We start from the raw sequence: 19,794 nt of genomic DNA, 5'->3' as shown, positions 1-19,794 counted from the left end.
ACATAAGGAGGTTATTCAGCCCATCATGTTCCATGCTAGCCCTCTGCAGGATTCTCACCAATGCATTATACTTTTGATTGATAATGTAATTTTCTTTTAAAAGCTGTAGTTGAATTTGCCTATATCTCATACACAGCCTGTGACTTCCAGATTCTAGCCACTCAAAGGCGAAAGTTTTTTTTGGCAATTCTTTACATCTGATCCCTCTTGCTCTTGATCCTTCAATCAATGGGAGCGGTTTCTTTCTAGCTACTCTGTCGCGTCCCCTCATGATTTTGAGCACTTTTACCAAATTTCCCCTCAACTATTCCTCTTCTAAGGGCAGCCATAGCTTTTCGAAAGAATCTACAGTTATTCCAAAAAAATCAATAACTTTGAAAAAAGATAATTGAATTCCCAATGGTCAACTTGAAAAGGAATTGCAACATGAGGTCACATTTTAAGATTGTTACTGTAACAAACTAAAATCGACATTAACTAACCACTACTTAGTAGGTAACTAATACTCTACAGAAAAGATGACCCTTACTAATATCTTAATGTAACTGACTACCTTATAACACACTTTCCACAGAATTCCAGTCTTTACAGCAACAAGTCTAGTTATTCTGCTACCAGTGTGTTCACATCTTCCCATTTCACTGAGTTAGGTCATCAATGACTGTTGTGGCTTTAAGAGTTTTTTTTCTGTTTTTGTTTGAGAAAGGTTATAAGACGGAGGTACCGAGTTGTCTAGTTGGAAAACCAGTAAACAATTTGTGAGGCCTTGGTTTTTTTTTAAAAGTTAGAACACTAGAAGCAGTCTGAATGACTGTAGTCTAGCTGCCACAGAACCACAATCTCTAGTTTAGTTTTCAGCAGTTTTTGGGGTCTCGAAGAGGTGGAAGCCTTTTTTTTAATCCCTCTCTCGGATACAGCCAAAATCTGGAGGTCATCTGCTTGCTACAGAAGTCGCGTGTGAGACAATCTGTTCTCTGAATTTGCCTTTTTGGTAAGAGTGTAATGATGAGATGTTACAATATTGGAACAATTAATTAGTAATAAGTACTGTACCTTTATTTTGTTAAGCATTCCAATAGAGTTAAGCTATTCCAATTCCTTTTTTCTTTTGTTGTATTTTAACTATAGTGATGAATAAAGTGTATTTTGCTTTAAATCCGGTAGTTTGACCAATTGAGAGGCATCTGAAAATGCAACATCTTACATTTATCTTAAAATAACAAAGCGTTAGGGTTTAGACTATCTTCTGATTGTTTTGAGAGGGTTTGGTCTGGTCAGTTACACTGTCAAAGGTCATTCCGATCAGTCCTTTGAGAATTTACAAACATCTTTCATTGCTATATGAGGAAGAGCAGGATACTAACACTGATCCCTGGGAAAGTTACCACAATCCTTCCTCTGGTCTGAAAAATAATTGTTCACCACGGCAGCCTGTTTCCTGTTATTCAACCAATTTCACATCCATGTTATTATTCTTTTTATTTCACAAGTTCTAACATTTTGTAATCACACTTGATCAACTTCCTTTGGAGTCCACATACATGCCATCCAAACAATTACCCTCATCAACCCTCGCTGTTCCTTTGTCAAAAATCTCAATGCAAGTTTTGAAATTTTGAAATACAATTTGGCCTTAATAAGTCAGTCCCAGCTTTCTTTAGTTAACCCACATTTATCCAAGTGACTACTTAATTTTGTCCTGGATCATCGTTTCCAAATGTTGCCCCACCACTAAAGTTAAACAGACTGGCCTGTAGCTGCTGCACTTGACCTTGTATCCTGTTTTGGAAAAGGTTTGCAATTCTTCAATTCCTAGCGCTAACCTTGTATTTATAGAGAGTCATACTGCCCATGGTCCTCAGTGTCCTTGGATGCCTCTTATCTGGTCCTGGTGCCTTATTATGTACATGCAGCTATCCAATACCTTATCAACTTAAAATCAATCAAGTGTCTGAACTACCTCCCCTTTAACCATGACTTCAGTAGAAACTTCATTCTTTGTAAAGACAAATTAATGTATTACTTATGTCCACTGCTTTCATGTGTAAGTGAGGAAGTAGGTTTTAAGGAGTAATAGATGGAGGACTGGAGAGGTCTAGAGGTTCTTAGAATTTAGGCAGCTGAAAGCAGAGCTGCCAATAGTGGAATAACAAAAACTGGGGACAACAAAGGAGGTATGAAGATATTTCTGAGGTTGTAGGGCTCAAGGGAGTTGCAGATGAGGGCATGAGAGGATATAAAGAGAATGTTGATTTACCTGGCCGAGAATCAATGTGATCACAGGAGTGATGGGTGAAAGGGACATGAATTAGAACATGAACAGAAGCATTTTCGGTGAGCTCATATGTACGCAGGGTGAGAGGTCAGATTGAAATAGCCATCTAGAAATAAGTAAGACAAGGATGAGGTGTTCAGTGCCAATTGCATTGACACAGCAGTAGAGACTGGTGATGTTTTGTAGGTAGTCTTTGTGAGGGGGGCAGATACAGTATCAAGAAGTTCAGCTCAGGGTCATGAACCACGGTTGTTAGATGGTTAGCATCATCCACCTTCCAAATACCATTGCAACAGTTGATCAGATTTCATGAGCAAGACTCACACTCCTCTCAACCCTCTATCAAACTTGCCCTGAGTAGGAAAAATGGTCAACTCTCTGTTTAGGAATAAAAGTCCATGTGAAAGAGCATTGCATTTTAGCATTGCAGTTTCTGGCTGGAATTTAAAAAGAAAATTCCTTAGTGCCAAATATATTTGAAAACAACCTTGCAAATATCAATTAAATCAAGTAAACTAGTGCAGTTACATATTTATGAGCTGATAAATCTTGATTGACGTTATCTATTAAACTCATTGGATTACTGACATGAAGTGTGATATTCAGGACGAGATATATGGCACAGAAGCCGGCCACTTAACTAGGTCCAACCAGTCCATGCAAATTATTAAAGCTCCACTCAATCCTCCTCCAATTTTCCCTGATCTGTTTTGATCATTGTAGCCATCCTAGCACACATTTACTCATCCAGCTTCTTTTAAATACATACATCATTTTTACTCCAATGACTCCCTGTTATAGAGTTCCACCACTACCATTTCTATGTAAAGAAGTTTCTTCTGCTTTCTGTATTGTATTTCTGCTGTACAAGAGGAAACATTCTCTCTGTATCCATGCCAACAAAACTTTTCATGATTTTAATGACCATTATTTGGCCAGCCCTCCAGAGAAAGTCCTGCTTGTCAATCATTTCCTGAGATATGTACACACCTATTTCTGATATAATCTTTTGGAAATCTTCTATGTAACATCCTCTCCTACAACCTGGTTAGCTTGGAGGAGGTAATATAAATGGGAGCTGACTTGTCCCTTTGCGTTAGTTAAAATGAGGCAAACAAGTGGAGCTTGTGAAAGGGGGACAAAGTTAACATGGGAGATAAATAAGAGAACTGCCTCATTATATTGCTGTGTCGCTGTCCATCATTGAGAAATTACTAGTTTTTTCTGACAAGTAAGGGTATGAATTATTTAAAAGAAGCTAATTTCTTTTAATCAAATGGAATCATTTTTGTTGCGCATCATCCAAATCCAAGTCTTTTGCTTCTTTGTAAAATGCTGTACAAATGTTTTTTTTGACAGGTGTACCTCACTGTGGCTTTCGTGTGGAGGTGTCAAAGGGTGTAATTCTTAATTTAATGGATGATGCCACGAGCTGGTTGCCTGGTAATCAGATAGTCATTGCTAGCACTGACTATTCTATGTATCAGGCCGAGAATTTTAAACTCCTTCCCTGCCCCAAATGCAAAGTTAATCAGGTCAAAATCGATGGTAAGAAATATTCTGTTGCTGCTTAAAAACCTGATAGGTGTGCTTTGCATCAGTATGTTGCAATATTTTTGTTCAATATGGATTTAAATTGCACAATATGTTAAAGTTTTGATTTCAAAATACCTGAGATAGAATCTGTTTTCTCTCTTGGTATTTTTGCCAAGAAACTTCAAACTAACTAGTCTCTTTTTTTAATGACTGCAATATGAAGTGTTGAAAACTGTGTGCGCAAAGTCGGGCACAGTTCCAGTGGGACCAGAAAGTATGCAGGAAGTGCCTCTGGCTGCAGTTCCTGGAAGCTCTAGTTTTAGAGCTGGGTGGTGGTGGCTGGGTACATGGTGGAGCATCCGTGCGGCTGAGCGTATTGTGGATAGACTGCCCAGAGAGCTAAGACTCTGAAGGCACGGAGAGAATGGATGACAATCAGGCAGAGTCAGTGGACTAGGCAGACAGTGCAGGAGTGTCTTCTGTGGCCATTCCCTTGCAAAACTGATATAGCACTTGGATACTGTTGAGGGCATTGACCTTATATAGATAGATCATAGAATCCCTACAGTGCAGGTAGAAACCATTTGGACCATTAAGTCTCCAAACAGCATCCCACCCAGACCACTCCCGCACTCTTGCCATATAACCCTGTATTTTCCATGGGGAATCCGCCTTCTCGAAATATCCCTGCACACTATGGGTAATTTAGCATGGCCAATCCACCTTTTGATTGTGAGAGGAAACTGGAGAAGCTGGAGAAAACCCATGCAGACATGGGGAAAATGTGCAAACTCCACACAGACATTCCACAGAGGCTGGAATTGAACCGAGGACCCTGGTAATAGGGGTTTAATCGTGAGGTGACTGGATATTTCCCCGGCCGCAAACAAGACCCGAGGATGGTATGTTCCCTCCCAGGTGCTGGGGTCAAGGATATCTGAGTGACTACAGGACACTTCTGGAGTGAAAGGGTGACCAGCCAGTGGTAGGTAGGTATAGGTAGGAAAAGGGATAATGTCGTAAAAGCAGAATATAAAGAAAATAGGAAGCCATTTAAAAAGGAGGACCTCAAAGATAGTGATCTCAGCATTGGTACCAGAGTCACATGTTAGTCAGTAGAAATAGCAAGATATATCAGATGAATATGACTGATGAGATGGTGCAAGGGTTTCAGATTCCTGAGGCACTGGGACAGATTCTGGGGGAGATGGGACCAATACATACTGGACAGGTTTCACCTGGACAGGACTGGAACAGGGGGATTATTTGCTAGTCTGGTTGGGGAGCAATTAAACTAAAATGGCACAGGGCTTGGAACCTAGACAGGAAGTCAAAAGAGGGAAACAAGGGCAAAAATTAAAGATAATGAGAAATAGGCAAAGTGATAACAAGAATCAGCAGGATCATAGTACAAAACAATGGGATGAAGAATGTTAAAAAGGTGAACCTTGAGACCTTTGTGTCTTAATACATGGAACATTCATGATAAAGTGGATGAATTAGTCACACGAATATACATAAATGGATATGATGTAGTTGGATTTACAGGAATGTGGATGCAGGGTGACTAAGGAGGGGAACTGAATATCCAGGGTATTCAGCTTTCAGGAAGGACAGAAAAAAAGCAAAAGAAAGTGGGGTAATGTTGTTAAATAAAGAGGAAATTAACACAATAGCGAGGAAGGATATTCACTCCACTGCAGTGAAATCTGTATGGGGAGAGATCAGGAACACCAACAGGCAGTAAACGGTGGTAAGGGTTGTTGGATCTTATTAAATCTTCAGGGCCTAATCTCCATCTGAGAGATGTAAAGAATTGGCCCTGCCAATATGGATACATTGATGGTCATCTTTCAAGATTCTATAGAACCTTGGACCGTTCCTGTGGATTAGATGGCGGCTAATGTAAAGCCTGGATTTAAAAAAAGGGTCAGAGAGAAAACAGATCTATAGATTGGTTAGCCTGACTTTGGTAGTCAGGAAAATGTTATCAAATGTCCACTGTAAAAGATTTATGAATAAAACACTTGGGAAAACGGTGACAGGATCAGAGTCAGCATGGATTTACAGAAGGGAAAATGGACAAATCTATTGGAATTGTTTGAGGATGTGACTCTTACAGTTGATAAGGGGAAGCCAGTGGGTGTGGTTTACTTGGATTTTCAGAAGGCTTTCGATAAGGTTTCCATAAGAGATTAGTACGTAAAATTTAAAGTGCATGAGATTGGGGGTGGTCTACTCATACTGAGATAGATAGAGAACTGGGTTGGCAGTCAGGAAACAAAGAGTAGGAATAAATGGGTTTTTGAGTGGAAGACAGTGGGGTTCCACAAATGTCAGTTTTTGGGCTCCGGCTAGTCACAGTATGTAAATAATTTAGACAAAGGAACTAATTGTAGTACCTCCCAGTTTGCAGATGACTTAAGTTGGATGGGAGGATGAGCTGTGAGGCAGATGCAGAGATGCTTCAGTGTGATTTGGACAACTCGAATGCATGGACAAATATATTGCAGAGGTCATCCACATTGGTAGCAAGATCATGAGTACAGATTGTTATCTGAATGACAGTAAACTGGGAAAGAGGGAGGTGTAACAAGACTTGGATATTCCTTGCACACCAGTTGCTGTAGGTAGCATACTGGTACAAACAGATGGTGAGGCAGTCAATGTTATGTTGGCTTTTATAGGATTCAAGTACAGAAGCAGGGATGTCTTGCTGCACTAGTACAGGGCCTTGGTGAGACCACACCTGGAGTATTGTGTGCTTTTTGGTCTTCTTATCTGAGAAAGAATGTAGTGGCTATAGAGGGAGGTTTTCCAGACCGACTCCTGACAGTCATTCCAGGACTGATATATGAAGAGACGGATTGCTTAGGACAATATTCACTGGAGTTTAGAAAGTGATGGGGGAATCTAATACAAACCTATAAAGTTCTAATAAGATAAATCAGAGTAAAAATGGAAAGGACATTTTGAGGCTTGAGGATTCCAGAACCAGGGGTCAAAGTTTCAGGATAGGGATAGGCCATTTAGAGGGATGTGGGTCAAATGCAGGCAATTGGGACGAGTTCAGTTTAGGAAACCTAGTCGGCATGGATGAGTTGGGCCGAAGGGCCTGTTTCCATGCTGTATGCCTCTACAACCCAGAGAGTGGTGAGCCCATGGAATTTCCTACCACAGAAGGCAGTTGAGGCCGAAACATTGAATATTTTCAAGAAGGAGTTAGCCATAGTTGTTCAGCCATGATCATATTGAATGGCCGAGCAGACTTGAAGGGCTGAATGGCCTCCTACTATCCTGTTTTCTGTTTCTAACAATGTTATAATTTTGCCCAACTGTTATGTACCCCTTTAAAATTGGACGGGAGGGAAAACTACTTCTGATATAATTCTGGAGTTTTTTTTTTCTCCAATTCAGACTAGAGTTTAGGATATGAATGAACAGAAATATTTTGAAACATCAGGTGTACTGTGTTTGGCAGGGGGAATATCACAGGTGAACATTATGAATGTACAGTTTTGTAAGACAGGAACAGGATGAGGCCATTTAACCTCTCAAATCTGCTGTACCGTGGCTGATCATCCGTCTCCACACCATTTCCCCTACTTTCCCCATTTTCTTTGTGTTGTTAATATCAAGTAATTTATCCACTCCCGTCTTGAATGTGCTCAGTGACTGAGATTACACAGCCCTCTGGGATAGAGAATTCCAAAGGTTCACTCCCTTCTAAGTGAACAAATTCCTCTTCATCTCAGTCTTAAATGGTTTGCCTCTTATTCTGAGACTGTATTTTCTGGTTTTAATCATACCAACCAAGGGAAACCTCCTATCTACATCTATCCTGTTAGGCCTATAAAAATTTGGTAACTTTCAATGAGATCACCTAGCATCCCTTGAAACTCTAGAGAGTACAGTCTAGTTTCTTCAATATTTCCTCGGAGCAACAATCTCACCTTCCTAGAGATTAATTTGGTGCACTCTTTATGGTAATTATATTCCTTTTCTGTTAAGGAGATCAAAACTATTGCCAATATTCCAGATGTAGTCCCACCAGGGCTCTATATAGATACAACAAGGCATCTTTATCCTCAAATAGAAATTGCTGGAAAAGCTCAGCAGGTCTGGCAGAATCTGCAGAGACAAGTCAGAGTTAACCAGTGACCTTTCCACAGAACTGTTGGGAGCGAGGAAAAGTTTTTTTTTTCCCAGTATAAGTTGTAGACTATTGAAAGCCAAGTTTGAATTTTGTTGATCAGTGCTTTTGAGTTAACTTCTCTTATACTATTTTGGTATGATACACTAAAGCCTCTCATGTAGGTTTTTATGCATCTTTATCCTGTGTTCACCTTCGACGGTAGAATTAGAATTCCTATCGTGCGGAAACAGACCCTTCGATCCAACAAGTCCATATCACCCCTCCAAAAGAGTAATCCACCCAGACCAATTACACTACATTTCCCCTGACGAATGCATCTAACATACACACCCCTGAACACTATGGGCAATTTAGCATGGCCAGTTCACCTAACCTGCACAACTTTGGACTGTTGGAGGAAACCCACGCAAACACGGGGAGAATGTGCAACTTCACACAGTTGCCTGAAGCAGGAATCGAATCTGGGTTCCTGGCGTTGTGAGGCAGCCGTGCTAACCACTGAGCCAGCATGCCACCCCTTCTCTTGTGATGAAGACTAATGTGTCATTTGATTCTTGCTAGTTTTTAGTGACAACACTTAGCAAAGTCTATTCTCAGCAGTGGACCTTCTGCAACAGTTAGTTATCACAATGTGCAAATGCATTGATGCACAACTGGCTCCTTATGTAGTCCAGTAGTAAGATGTTGACCCCAGTAGATGACTTGGCCCATAAAGGCTTCTTTTCTATAGCATTCTCATGACCTAAAGATGCCCCAAATGTTTTACTTTGGAAATCTAGTTGATGTTACAATGTAAGTATGTGCCAGCAAGATTGTGACAGCAATCTCCCTGAGCAGCAGCCGGTTTTAGATGTTGTTTAAGGGATAGATATTGGCCTAGACATTGGGAAAATCCACTTACCCTTCTTCAAAAAATGCCATGAATTATTTTCGTTATTGACCTCGGATACTCTGCTTTGCTTCTTATTCAAAAGACTGCATTTCTGACAGTGCAACACTCCCTTTGTCCTGCATTGATATGTCAACCTGGATTATGTATTTAATTCCCTCAGTCTATTAGCTTCTGAAATTTCCCCTCTTGACAGTCTGTAAGTATGACATTCCATATGTTTCCTCCTCTTTGCGTTCTCAACTTTCTACGATCATCTACAATTTCACCTGAAACTCATCCTTTATCCCAGTGTTAAAATCAAGTCCTGCTCCACTGGCTCTTGGTGCCAAAGCAGTATAACTCTTCCCGTTTCTGTTACAAGTTGGAGACTATTGAAAGCTTCTTATCTGAGGAAGAATGTAGTAGTTTGATATTTGTTGATTGGCACTTGTTCAGTTAACATCTCTAATACAGGTATGGTGTAATACACTAGGGCCTTTCAGGCAGGTTTTGTATTTTTAAGATAAGATCACTCATATTAGATCATCACAGCAAATTGTGGCATTTAAAACACATGATCTGTTCATGTAGGTAAACCCCGTTATCTTCATATGGGTGAAGTTATTGATGGAATCGATATGCGAGCTGAAGTTGGACTTTTAAGTAGAAATATCCTTATAAAAGGAGAAATGGAGGACTCTTGTTATGGGCAAAACTTCTGCCACTTTTTCAGCCACGATACATTTGGTGGACAGATAAAGGTAAGTGTTGCATAAAGTTGTAGCCTGCGTCACTTATTGGTGCAAAGTTATTGTATATTTGGATTCAGTAACTTGCAAATCCAACACTTCAATATTTGACTACCACACTATTGTAGAAATGATTTATTCTTAAAATTAAATTGTGATTCAATGAACAAGATGTCATAATCCTTCACTTGAGTTTAGTAAATCAAGTAATTAAATATATCAGGGCTTTCAGGAGTCTGGCTCTACATGGAGTTTATTAGCAATTTAAAGTAATTCATTACTGGTGAGATTTATGACATAAATGATGAGATTTTAATCTCATTCCGTGCAGTAGGAGATCACTGCAAGTAATTGCTTCTGGTGACAATAGTAAACTTACATTTAATAGGTTTGAACTACCTGCCTTTGGCTTCTATTTCAACAAGCACTGCATCATTCAAAACATAGACGAGTGCCTCCATGAAGGATTTACTGAGAGATTTCAGTCTCATTTGTTAAACATTAGCCACTGTTGTTGCCAGAAATGTTTTTCTGTTTCTTTTCAAATTAATACTCCTTGATAATATCAGCATCAATAAGGCTGGCATTTTATTGCCTGCCTCAGGTTAACATTGAGAGTCTGGTGGTGAACTTTCTTCCAGAACCATTTATGATGAAGTGGCTTCTTTAACTCCAATGTGAAAATTGAGATTTTGACCTGATGATGAAGGAATTACAATTTACGGAGGTGCAGGGTTTCTGCCACCCAGGCCGCAATTTCCTCCAAGTTTGAATCTTTGGCAGAGGGACATGTGACCACAGTTTACAGAGTGGCTGTCAGTGGGGCTGCTATCCTATTGAGGATGGCAATCCACCCTAAACAAAAAGCTGCTGCTCCAATCAGAGCTGGGGAATTGAAGCCAATCCCTAGGATGGAACCTGGAGAATGAGCACATGTCAATGGACATGGACGGCAGAATAAGGTCTTGGGTACTGGGTCCAGCCAGTCAGGCAAATGATGCCAATGCCACTGAGGTGGCCATTGTTGCTGAAGGGCCCCCTCTATGAGCCAGATCATGCCCATGAAGTGACTGGAGGCCCCGTACAGAAGCCTACTGAGAATTTATCTGATGGTTCCCTGATCCCCTTCCATTTGGTGGTTCATCTCAGTGGAGAGGACAAGAGGCGATTAATTGGCCACTGAAGTCACTCATTTAGGCTACAGGTATAGGAGCCATCACACAAGATGGCAGGAATAGTCTTGCGTCGTTTTGACAGCCTTGCACAGTCTCTCTGTCCCCAGGTGCTCCCTAATGTTCTGCCTAAACATACAAGTTAGAACAATGGAAGATTTCCAATGGAACAGTTTATGGTGCGCCACTACACCTTACATTCATTCGTAGGAAGTGGGTATCACTGGCTGGGCCAGCATTTACTACACATCTACAGTTGCTGTTGAGAAAGTGGTGGTGAGCTGTTTTGCCTGCTTGGCGAGGAACATCCTGGTTTGGGGAGGTACAATTGATGAGCACTTGTTCACTTCCATCCTGTAAATGGTTTAGGATGTTGTTTCTTTAGTTTCTCATTGAGAGTTCTCTTTACAATCCTGGTCAGAAACCACTCCACCCAGAGAGAAAGCAGCAGGCTGGCGTGCTTATAAAATTTTCATTCACATTGGTGGAAGATCTCCTCACCCCATGGCAACCGTTACTTTGCATACAGTTTCTCAGCTCCTTCCTGTATACTGTTGATGAGGGGGTAGAGTTTGTAGTGGACGGTAGTATTCTAATGTTACATCCCAGGCACATGCTGGTTACGCCTGAACAATTCCGAAATGTACATTCTACAAAATTTAATTTCCAGGGAGCATTGAGATTTAATTGATCACATTAGTGCATTGACCGAACCATGAATGAAATCCAGCAGCTGCAGAACAGGTTTCAAGGAATGGGGAGACAAGAATATGAATAGTATACAGATGGACTGGTATCAGTGTAAGTGCCAATGCCCATAATCATACTGTTTCCTGTTGGAAACTCAATGTACTATAGCCAATTCCAGCCTTAGAGACATAGACTGTTTTTAAATCTCTTAAAAGCTGACCAAAAGTGGAGCTGATTGATTTATTCTCTCCACTGGCTTATCATTGTAGGTGACTGTGTCTTGCTGAGGCTGAGTATGAGGTGGCTCCTCCTGGCTACAATGCATGGGTGATTAACTTCAAACCTAGAAAGATGGATCATAGTGTCCTTGCTTTATTGGAAGTTAGGCAGAAATCCTCATTCCTGGAATGTTTCCACTCCAAGCCCCATTCAGCAGTGTTTTGAAACTGCATGAACAAATGAATCTTGAAACATCTTAGAGTCATAGAGATGTACAGCGTGGAAACAGACGGTTCAGTCCAACCCGTCCATGTCGACCAGATATCCCAACCCAATCTAGTCCCACCTGCCAGCACCCAGCCCATATCCCTCCAAACCCTTCTGATTCATATACCCCTCCAAATGCCCTTTAATGTTGCAATTGTACCAGCTTCCACCACTTCCTTTGGCAGCTCATTCCATACACATACACATACCTCTGCATGAAAACGTTGCCCTGTAGGTCTCTTTTATATCTTTCCCCTCTCACTCTAAACCTATGCCCTCCAGTTCTGGACTCCCCAATCCCAGGGAAAAGATTTTGCCTATTTATCCTATCCATGCCCCTCATGATTTTATAAACCTCTTTAACGTCACCCCTCAGCCTCCGATGCTCCAGGGAAAACAGCTCCAGCCTATTCAGCTTCTCTCTATAGCTCAAATCCTCCAACCCTGGAAACATCCTTGTAAATCTTTTCTGAACCCTTTCAAGTTTCACAACATTCATCCGATAGGAAGGAGACCAGAATTGCACGCAATATTCCATCAGTGGCCTAACCAATGTCCTGTACAGCTGCAACATGACTTCCCAACTCCTGTACTCAATACTCTGACCAATAAAGGAAAGCATACCAAATGCCTTCTTCACTATCCTATCTACCTGTGACTCCACTTTCAAGGAACTATGAACCTGCACTCTTTGTTCAGCAACACTCCCTAGTACCTTACCATTAAGTGTATAAGTCCTGCTAAGATTTGCTTTCCCAAAATGCAGCACCTTGCATTTATCTAAATTAAACTCTATCTGTCACTTCTCAGCCCATTGGCCCATCTGATCAAGATCCTGTTGTAATCCGAGTAACCTTCGCTGCCTACTATACCTCCAATTTTGGTATCATCTGCAAACTTACTAACTGTACCTCTTATGCTCCCATCCAAATCATTTATATAAATGACAAAAAGTAGAGGACCCAGCACCGATCCTTGTGGCACTCCACTGGTCACAGGCCTCCAGTCTGAAAAACAACCCTCCACCACCACCCTCTGTCTTCTACCTTTGAGCCAGTTCTATATCCGAATGGCTAGTTCTCCCTGTATTCCATGAGATCTAACCTTGCTAACCAGTCTCTCATGGGGAACCTTGTCGAATGCCTTACTGAAGTCCATGTAGATCACATCCACTGCTCTGCCCTCATCAGTCCTCTTTGTTACTTTTTCAAAAAACTAATCAAGTTTGTGAGGCATGATTTCTCACGCACAAAGCCATGTTGACTATCCCTAATCAGTCCTTGCCTTTTCAAATACATGTACGTCCTGCCCCTCAGGATTCCCTCCAGCAACTTGCCCACCATCAACGTCAGGCTCACTGGTCTATAGTTCCCTGGCTTGTCCTTACCACCCATCTTAAACAGTGGCATCATGTTAGCCAACCTCCAGTCTTCCGGCCCCTCACCTGTGCCTATCGATGATACCAATATCTCAGCAAGAGGCCCAACAATCATCTCCCTAGCTTCCCACTGAGTTCTATTGTACACCTGATCAGGTTTTGGGGATTTCTCCAGTTTTATGCCTTTCAAGACATCGAGCACTTCCTCCTCTGTAATATGGACATTTTTCAAGATGTCACCATCTATTTCCCTACATTCTATATCTTTCCTGTCCTTTTCCACAGTGTACACTGATGCAAAATACTCATTTAGTATCTCCTCCATCTCCTGCAGCTCCACACAAAGGCCGCCTTGCTGATCTTTGAGGGGCCCTATTCTCTCCTGAGTTACCCTTTTGTCCTTAATGTATTTGTAAAAACCCTTTGGAATCTCTTTAACTCTATTTGCCAAAGCTATCTCATGTCCCTTTTTGCCCTCCTGATTTCCCTCTTAAGTATACTCCTACTATCTTTATACTCTTCTAAGGATTCACTCGATCTATCCTGTCTATACTTGACATATGCTTCCTTCTTTATCTTATGCAAATCCTCAATATCTTTAGTCATCCAGCATTCCCTATACCTACCAGCCTTTCCTTTCACCCCAACAGGAATATACTCATTTTCTCATTTCTGAAGGCTTCCCATTTTCCAGCCGTCCCTTTACCTGTGAACATCAGCCCCCAGTCTGCTTTTGAAAGTTCTTGCGTAATACTGTCAAAACTGGCCTTCCTACAATTTAGAACTTCAACTGTTAGATCTGGTCTGTCTTTTTCCGCCACTATTTTAAATCTAATAGAATTATGGTCCTTGGCCCCAAAGTGCTCCCCCACTGACAGTCAATCACCCGGCCTGACTTATTTCCCAAGAGTAGGGTCAAGTCTTGCACATATACATCTTGTAGAACATCTTGATGTGAATTCTTAATGATTTGTTTCTCTGATACGATATATGGAACCCTGAGTTAAGTCTTTGATCTTGCCTCAGTAGATCCTACAAAACTTTGCCTCAGTTCACTTGTCTGGTGTGGAGCTGACGAACATGGGCCAGCAGATTCTCGGGAGTTATCCAGTCCACTTTCACCTGGCTGGAGATGTGGACCAGAAGGGTGGGTACAATCCACCAACCTACGTGGACAATGTAGCCATTCATCACTGTTTCTCCAGATGCGTTGCTATACATGGAACAAATGGCCTGTTGGTAAGTCAGACTGAATGTTGAGTCTGTTTTCTTTACAAGCTTTTAAGACTGAACCTACATGAGCACTTCAGGTCAGAGTACAGTGCAATGACATTAATCATCTCTGCTCATGCCTGCTCATCCAGGCTGCTAGCAAAAACTGTTCATCAAATGAATCCTTTGTTGAGATGCAGCGAGGGAGGCAGAGAGAGCTGGTAATCCAGAACCCTGTTCTGGAAATACTGATTTGAATCCCACTGCAGTGGTGGAATTTAAATTCAGTTAATTAATTGAAAGCTGGTACTGGCAATAGTGATTGTGAAATCCTCTTTGATCGTTATCAAACCTATCTGGTTCACTGCCATATTTAATCTGCTATGTTTACCTGGTCTGGCCTACATGTGGCTCCAGAACCACAGCAACATGGTTGACTCTTAATTGCCCTTTGCAATAGCTGAGGAAGACTTTCAGTTCAACGGGATTTAAGGATAGGCAACAAAGGCTGGTCTTGTCAGTATTGCCCACATCCAATGAAAGTACGAATAGAAATATTTATTTTGTCCCATGTAGGCATTAAATAAACAGTGTTTTAAATAAAGGCAAATCCTTTCTTTTCCTTCTCCCAGTCATCATACGTCCTCCATTTGCTCCAATCCCTGACATTGATTTTTACAGGGTTTGTTTAAATTGTTTAACTTTCTGTACTTAATGTGCTGTGTCTAATTTATAATGAAACTCTCTGATTGGTGTTTGAACTTTTTCTGCTCTATGTTGTCCCACAAACTACACAGAATCACCAGGTATTGTGTAACTGTTCAAGTTTAATCAGTAATGATGTATCAAATACTTGGACAGTGTAATCTTGATTACAATATTTTCCGTGGTCAATGTTTTAAGAATGTGCTATTTCATGGTCACGATATCAATTACTTTGTGTTGAATTTTTTCTTTATAAAGGGCTTGACGGATAAATTATTTTCTCCTGTAAAGTCTCAAGGCTAAAATGGAAAGTCTGTCAAATTCAGACTTTCATTGGATTTTTTTTGTCAAATTAGTAAAAACTCATTGGGGTGCCAATCAAATGGGCTGCTTTGCCCTATTTGATATTGAATTATCTTGCAGCTGTACCCATCCAGGCAATTTCTAGAAGAAACAATCCCACCCCCTGATCTTTCCACATCACTACAATTCTGTATACCTGGAAACAGCCATATTAATCTCTCTTTATTTTCCTTTCTATTGCAACCTTATAATTAAGGGATGGATTTTTCTCCTCAAGTTCTCGATCTCTAACATTTTACAACCCAGTGTTTCCTTTACATTGATTTCAATGGGAAATGTATTTGTAGGGAGCACTGATTTTGCTAACACTGTTTTGTCCTACTGTTCAAATCAAACCGTTTTACTCCTTACACTTCTTAGGTTTGACAGTGCACAATGTACGTCTGGAGTTCAGAATGGTGTTAAACCTGGCTTTCTGTAATGGGGAGCCAGACAACTTGTAACTTAATGTTTACGTGTGAGAGCAGGGATTTCCCCCACTCTTTCTAGGCAATGCCTCTACCTTTAGGGAGGCTGGTCTAAGGTGAACAGAATGAGCTACATTCACATCTCCCTTTTTAAACAGGGCAGTTTTCTTTTACTCATTGATGGGATGGGGCATTGCTGGCTAGGCTAACATTTATTGGCCATCCCTAATTGCAAAGACAGTATTAGAAGTCATTGCTGTGGTTCTGGAGTCACATGGGTCAGTCCAGGTAAGGTAAGGATATTAGTCAAGCAGATGAATTTTTATGACCATTCACAGTGGTTTCCATTAGACCAGCTTTTTATTCCAACTTAATATATTTAGCTTCTGACCTAATTATAGTGATATGAACAGTCTAATCATCTCTTCCTGCAGGTAAAACACACAATAGGTTACAACACATTGGGCCACTGTTTCTTTCTGGAGGATGGAGTGGAACAGAGAAACATACTATATCACAACCTGGGCCTCCTTACTAAGCCAGGCACTATTCTTCCTTCAGACCGCAATGAGATCATGTGCGTTACAATCCGTGATCACATTTATGGAAATTACATTCCTGTGCCAAGCGCTGACTGCATGTAAGTTAAACCCAAGCTGGGCTGTCCTCTGTGGATGTAAGCTTAGAGGTTGGATCTGAAAATGAGACCACTGTCCCAATGTCAAGCCTTGCTTATGCTTCCTATCAGTCTCACTGGGTTATGCTTGAGTGCAAAATGTCGGCAAATCTCCTTAAACAGCCTAGGACCATAGGAAAATGACAAACTCACAGCATAAATTTCTATTCTTTAATTATGGGGATTAATGTTTAAACCTATTCCTGTCAGTCAGGCTGAGCAGACCAAAAGCTACAATCAGGGAAACCTGATTGGTAATGTGAACGTTACTGATGCATCTTAAGAAACAGCTAACACTGAGCAGATCTCAGTGAGGACAAACAGTAACCATTTCCACACAGTAAGCTTTGATTCCTTTCTCCGCCCAGTTTCCCCAGGCCCAGGAAACCTGTTTGACCTGGGTTACATTCAAAGTGGTGATAAAAGTTGGAAAGACAGCTTCATGAAAATATTTGTGAACAATCCTCTTCCTGGTTTCTTGACGCAGCTCTGTTAAAGCCAGAAGTGGGTAGGTTTGATGTTGGTTGGATTTGGGTTGGAGATTATTTTAAATTTCTACATCCAATCCATTGTGTGGGACATCACACAAACTAGTTAAGGATTGGATGTTTCAATGGAACCAGAATAAGTGGGAAAGGTGTAGGTTTAACTTTCAACTTAGGGGTTTGACTACTAACCTCTGTTTGTCCAAGTGTGATGCTTGAACCGACACTGTACAGACACAAGACTGAAATTAACATCATCACAATAACAAGAGAGAAAGTAGATTAGATTCCTTACTGTGTGAAAACAGGCTATTTTAGCACAACAAGTCCTCACTGACCCTCTGTAGGATAGCCCACCCCCTCCTACATTTACTGCTGACTAATGCATCAAACACTGCAGGCAGTTCAACATGCCAATTCACCTGGCCTACACATCTTTGGATGGTGGGAGGAAACCCATGCAGACACGGGAAGAATGTGCAAACTCCACACAGACAGTCACCCGAGGCGGGAATTGAACTCAGGTCCCTGATGCTGTGAGTCAACAGTGCTAACCACGGACCCACCGTGTTGCCCATGTGGCAGTCCTGATGAAGGGCTTTTGCCCGAAACGTCGATTTAACTGCCCCTCAGATGCTGCCTGAACTGCTGTGCTTTTCCAGCACCACTAATCCACCATGTGGCAGTAGTGGCAGTTAAACTATTTCTCAAATTTCATTGCAGCTGGTTGTCTCTTATTATTTAAAAAATGCTAATATTTTAATAAAAATGGGAGTCTGTTCAATAATTGCACCCTGCTGGTGCCTTAAATACATGTAAATATGACCTTACACCAGTAAGAAATGCCTTTGGTTTTTTTGTTGGATAGAGTCAAACTCTAATGTTTGTTTGTTCCTTCGTACTTACTGAACTATTTCACTGACTCTTTTTGGATATAAACATATTTTTATGAATAAAGTATATTTTTGAAATAAAATATTAATAATGGATCAAATGTGATCTTCAGGTTGGTTGCTTTTTGCTGAATTTGTAAAATATTCAATACAGTGGATATCCCTGGAACTAAGTTAGTAAGACGAGGTTTAGAATACCTGGTATTGTTATCCCAACGTTAAAACAAAACCATGGTGTTTAAATAGCACCTTATTACATTTCCCAATTGTCTAAGTGCTTCATGTGTATATCAAAGTTAACCAATCAATTAAATGCATTGCACTGAGGAGGGAATTTGGGTCTGTTCAAACCTTGCCTGCCTTACTTATTCAAGTGCATAACTCACTGATTAGTTTTATTGCTCCAACTCTCCTGTTCAGAAGAAACCAGTTTTATTCCATTACTGTTGACCCAGCTAAACTGAAATATTAATTTTTCAGGGCTGTCACAACATTCTGGATTTCCAATCCAAACAACCATCTTATCAACAATGCAGCAGCTGGGGCTCAGGTAAGACCCACTTAATTGATGTTTGCAAACACTTTTTAAATGTCAAGCTTGAAATCTGGGTTTGAGCTTTAAATGTGTTCCTCTCCTCTTTATTTGGTCTTGCCTATACATGGACCCCATGACCCTTAAAATAAAGGGTTTAATTTTCGGACCTGGCATCTGGTCATGACACCATGATTTGGGTGTAGTCTATCATATGTATATTTGCAAATCTCTGACAGACTAATAGTTTTTGTCAAAAGATCCCAAACATCAAATATGTGCATTAAATAGTAAGACCCTTAGGAGCATTGATGTATAGAAGGATCTTGGGGTCCAAGTCCATAGCTCCCTGCAAGTGGCAACACAAATGGTAAAGAAGGGGTACATGTGCTTGCCTTCATCATTCAGAACATTGAATATAAAAGTTGGCCAGTTATAATGCAGCTACGTAAGAGTTTAGTTAGGTGACATTTGGAGTATGGTGTGCAGTTTTGGTTGCCTCACTTAAGAAAGGATGTGGATGCTTTGGAGAGGGTGCAAAGGATGTTTCCAGGACATTGCCTCAATTTGAGTGTATTAACTACAAGGAGAGGTTGGACAAACTTAGATTGTTTTTGCTAGAGCATTGGAGGCTGAGGGGTGACCTGACAGAAGTATATCAAATTGAGGGGCATGAACAAGATGGATAGTTGGAGTTTTATTCCCAGGCTGGAAAATGTTGAATACGAGAGGGACATAGAGGGGAAAGTTGAAAATGAGATGCGTGAGGCATGCTTTTTTACACAAGTGGGTGGCAGAAACCTGGAACATGCTGCCAAGGGCAGTGGTAGAACCAGGTATGTTAACAATGTTTACAGACATGGACAGTCTTGAATGAACAGACGTGGAATAGAGGGATATGGACCATGTGTAGGCAGATGGGATTAGTTTAAAATAGCAACATGGTTGTCACAGACATGGTAGGCCAAAGGGCTTGTTCCTGTGCTGTATTGTTCTATTGTACACTAGTTTACTAAATAATCTAATTATATCTGTAGTAAATTTTAGCAAATTCCTTGCAATATACAAAATCACAACAAACCAGCTAAATTAATTCTTTAGATTGAAATATTTCTCAAACTTGTCCACCCCAAACTTAAGAGAGGCCAACTTTCTAAATATGGCTCTCTTTGTCAGCTCAGACTAGATTCGATTGCCTTTTGTCTTGT

At 40.8% G+C, this 19,794-nt stretch overlaps 2 protein-coding genes across 6 annotated transcripts in view; both read left to right on the top strand.

Annotated features, from left to right (window-relative positions):
* cemip (cell migration inducing hyaluronidase 1) overlaps positions 1–19,794 on the top strand; it is a 239,455-nt gene that overhangs the window by 5,464 nt on the left and 214,197 nt on the right. The gene's annotated exons all lie outside the window — the stretch shown is intronic.
* Positions 1–19,794, top strand: part of LOC122541088 (cell surface hyaluronidase CEMIP2-like) — a 146,963-nt gene that overhangs the window by 46,866 nt on the left and 80,303 nt on the right. For 2 of the 3 annotated variants that reach the window (XM_087981288.1, XM_043677617.2), the window contains exons 7-11: positions 3,635–3,823; positions 9,430–9,599; positions 14,343–14,552; positions 16,435–16,640; positions 18,535–18,604. In XM_087981288.1, the coding sequence (XP_087837414.1) occupies positions 3,635–3,823; positions 9,430–9,599; positions 14,343–14,552; positions 16,435–16,640; positions 18,535–18,604 (845 nt within the window). The remainder of the gene's footprint in view (positions 1–3,634; positions 3,824–9,429; positions 9,600–14,342; positions 14,553–16,434; positions 16,641–18,534; positions 18,605–19,794) is intronic. The other variant, XM_087981289.1, reaches the window with a different exon arrangement.

The sequence above is a fragment of the Chiloscyllium plagiosum genome, unplaced genomic scaffold (genome assembly GCF_037043375.1).
Source record: "Chiloscyllium plagiosum isolate Xiang-an unplaced genomic scaffold, Cpla_swu_hap1 HiC_scaffold_39, whole genome shotgun sequence".
In the NCBI taxonomy this organism is placed as follows: Eukaryota; Metazoa; Chordata; class Chondrichthyes; order Orectolobiformes; family Hemiscylliidae; genus Chiloscyllium; species Chiloscyllium plagiosum.
This window is presented reverse-complemented; position numbering and strand designations above follow the sequence as displayed.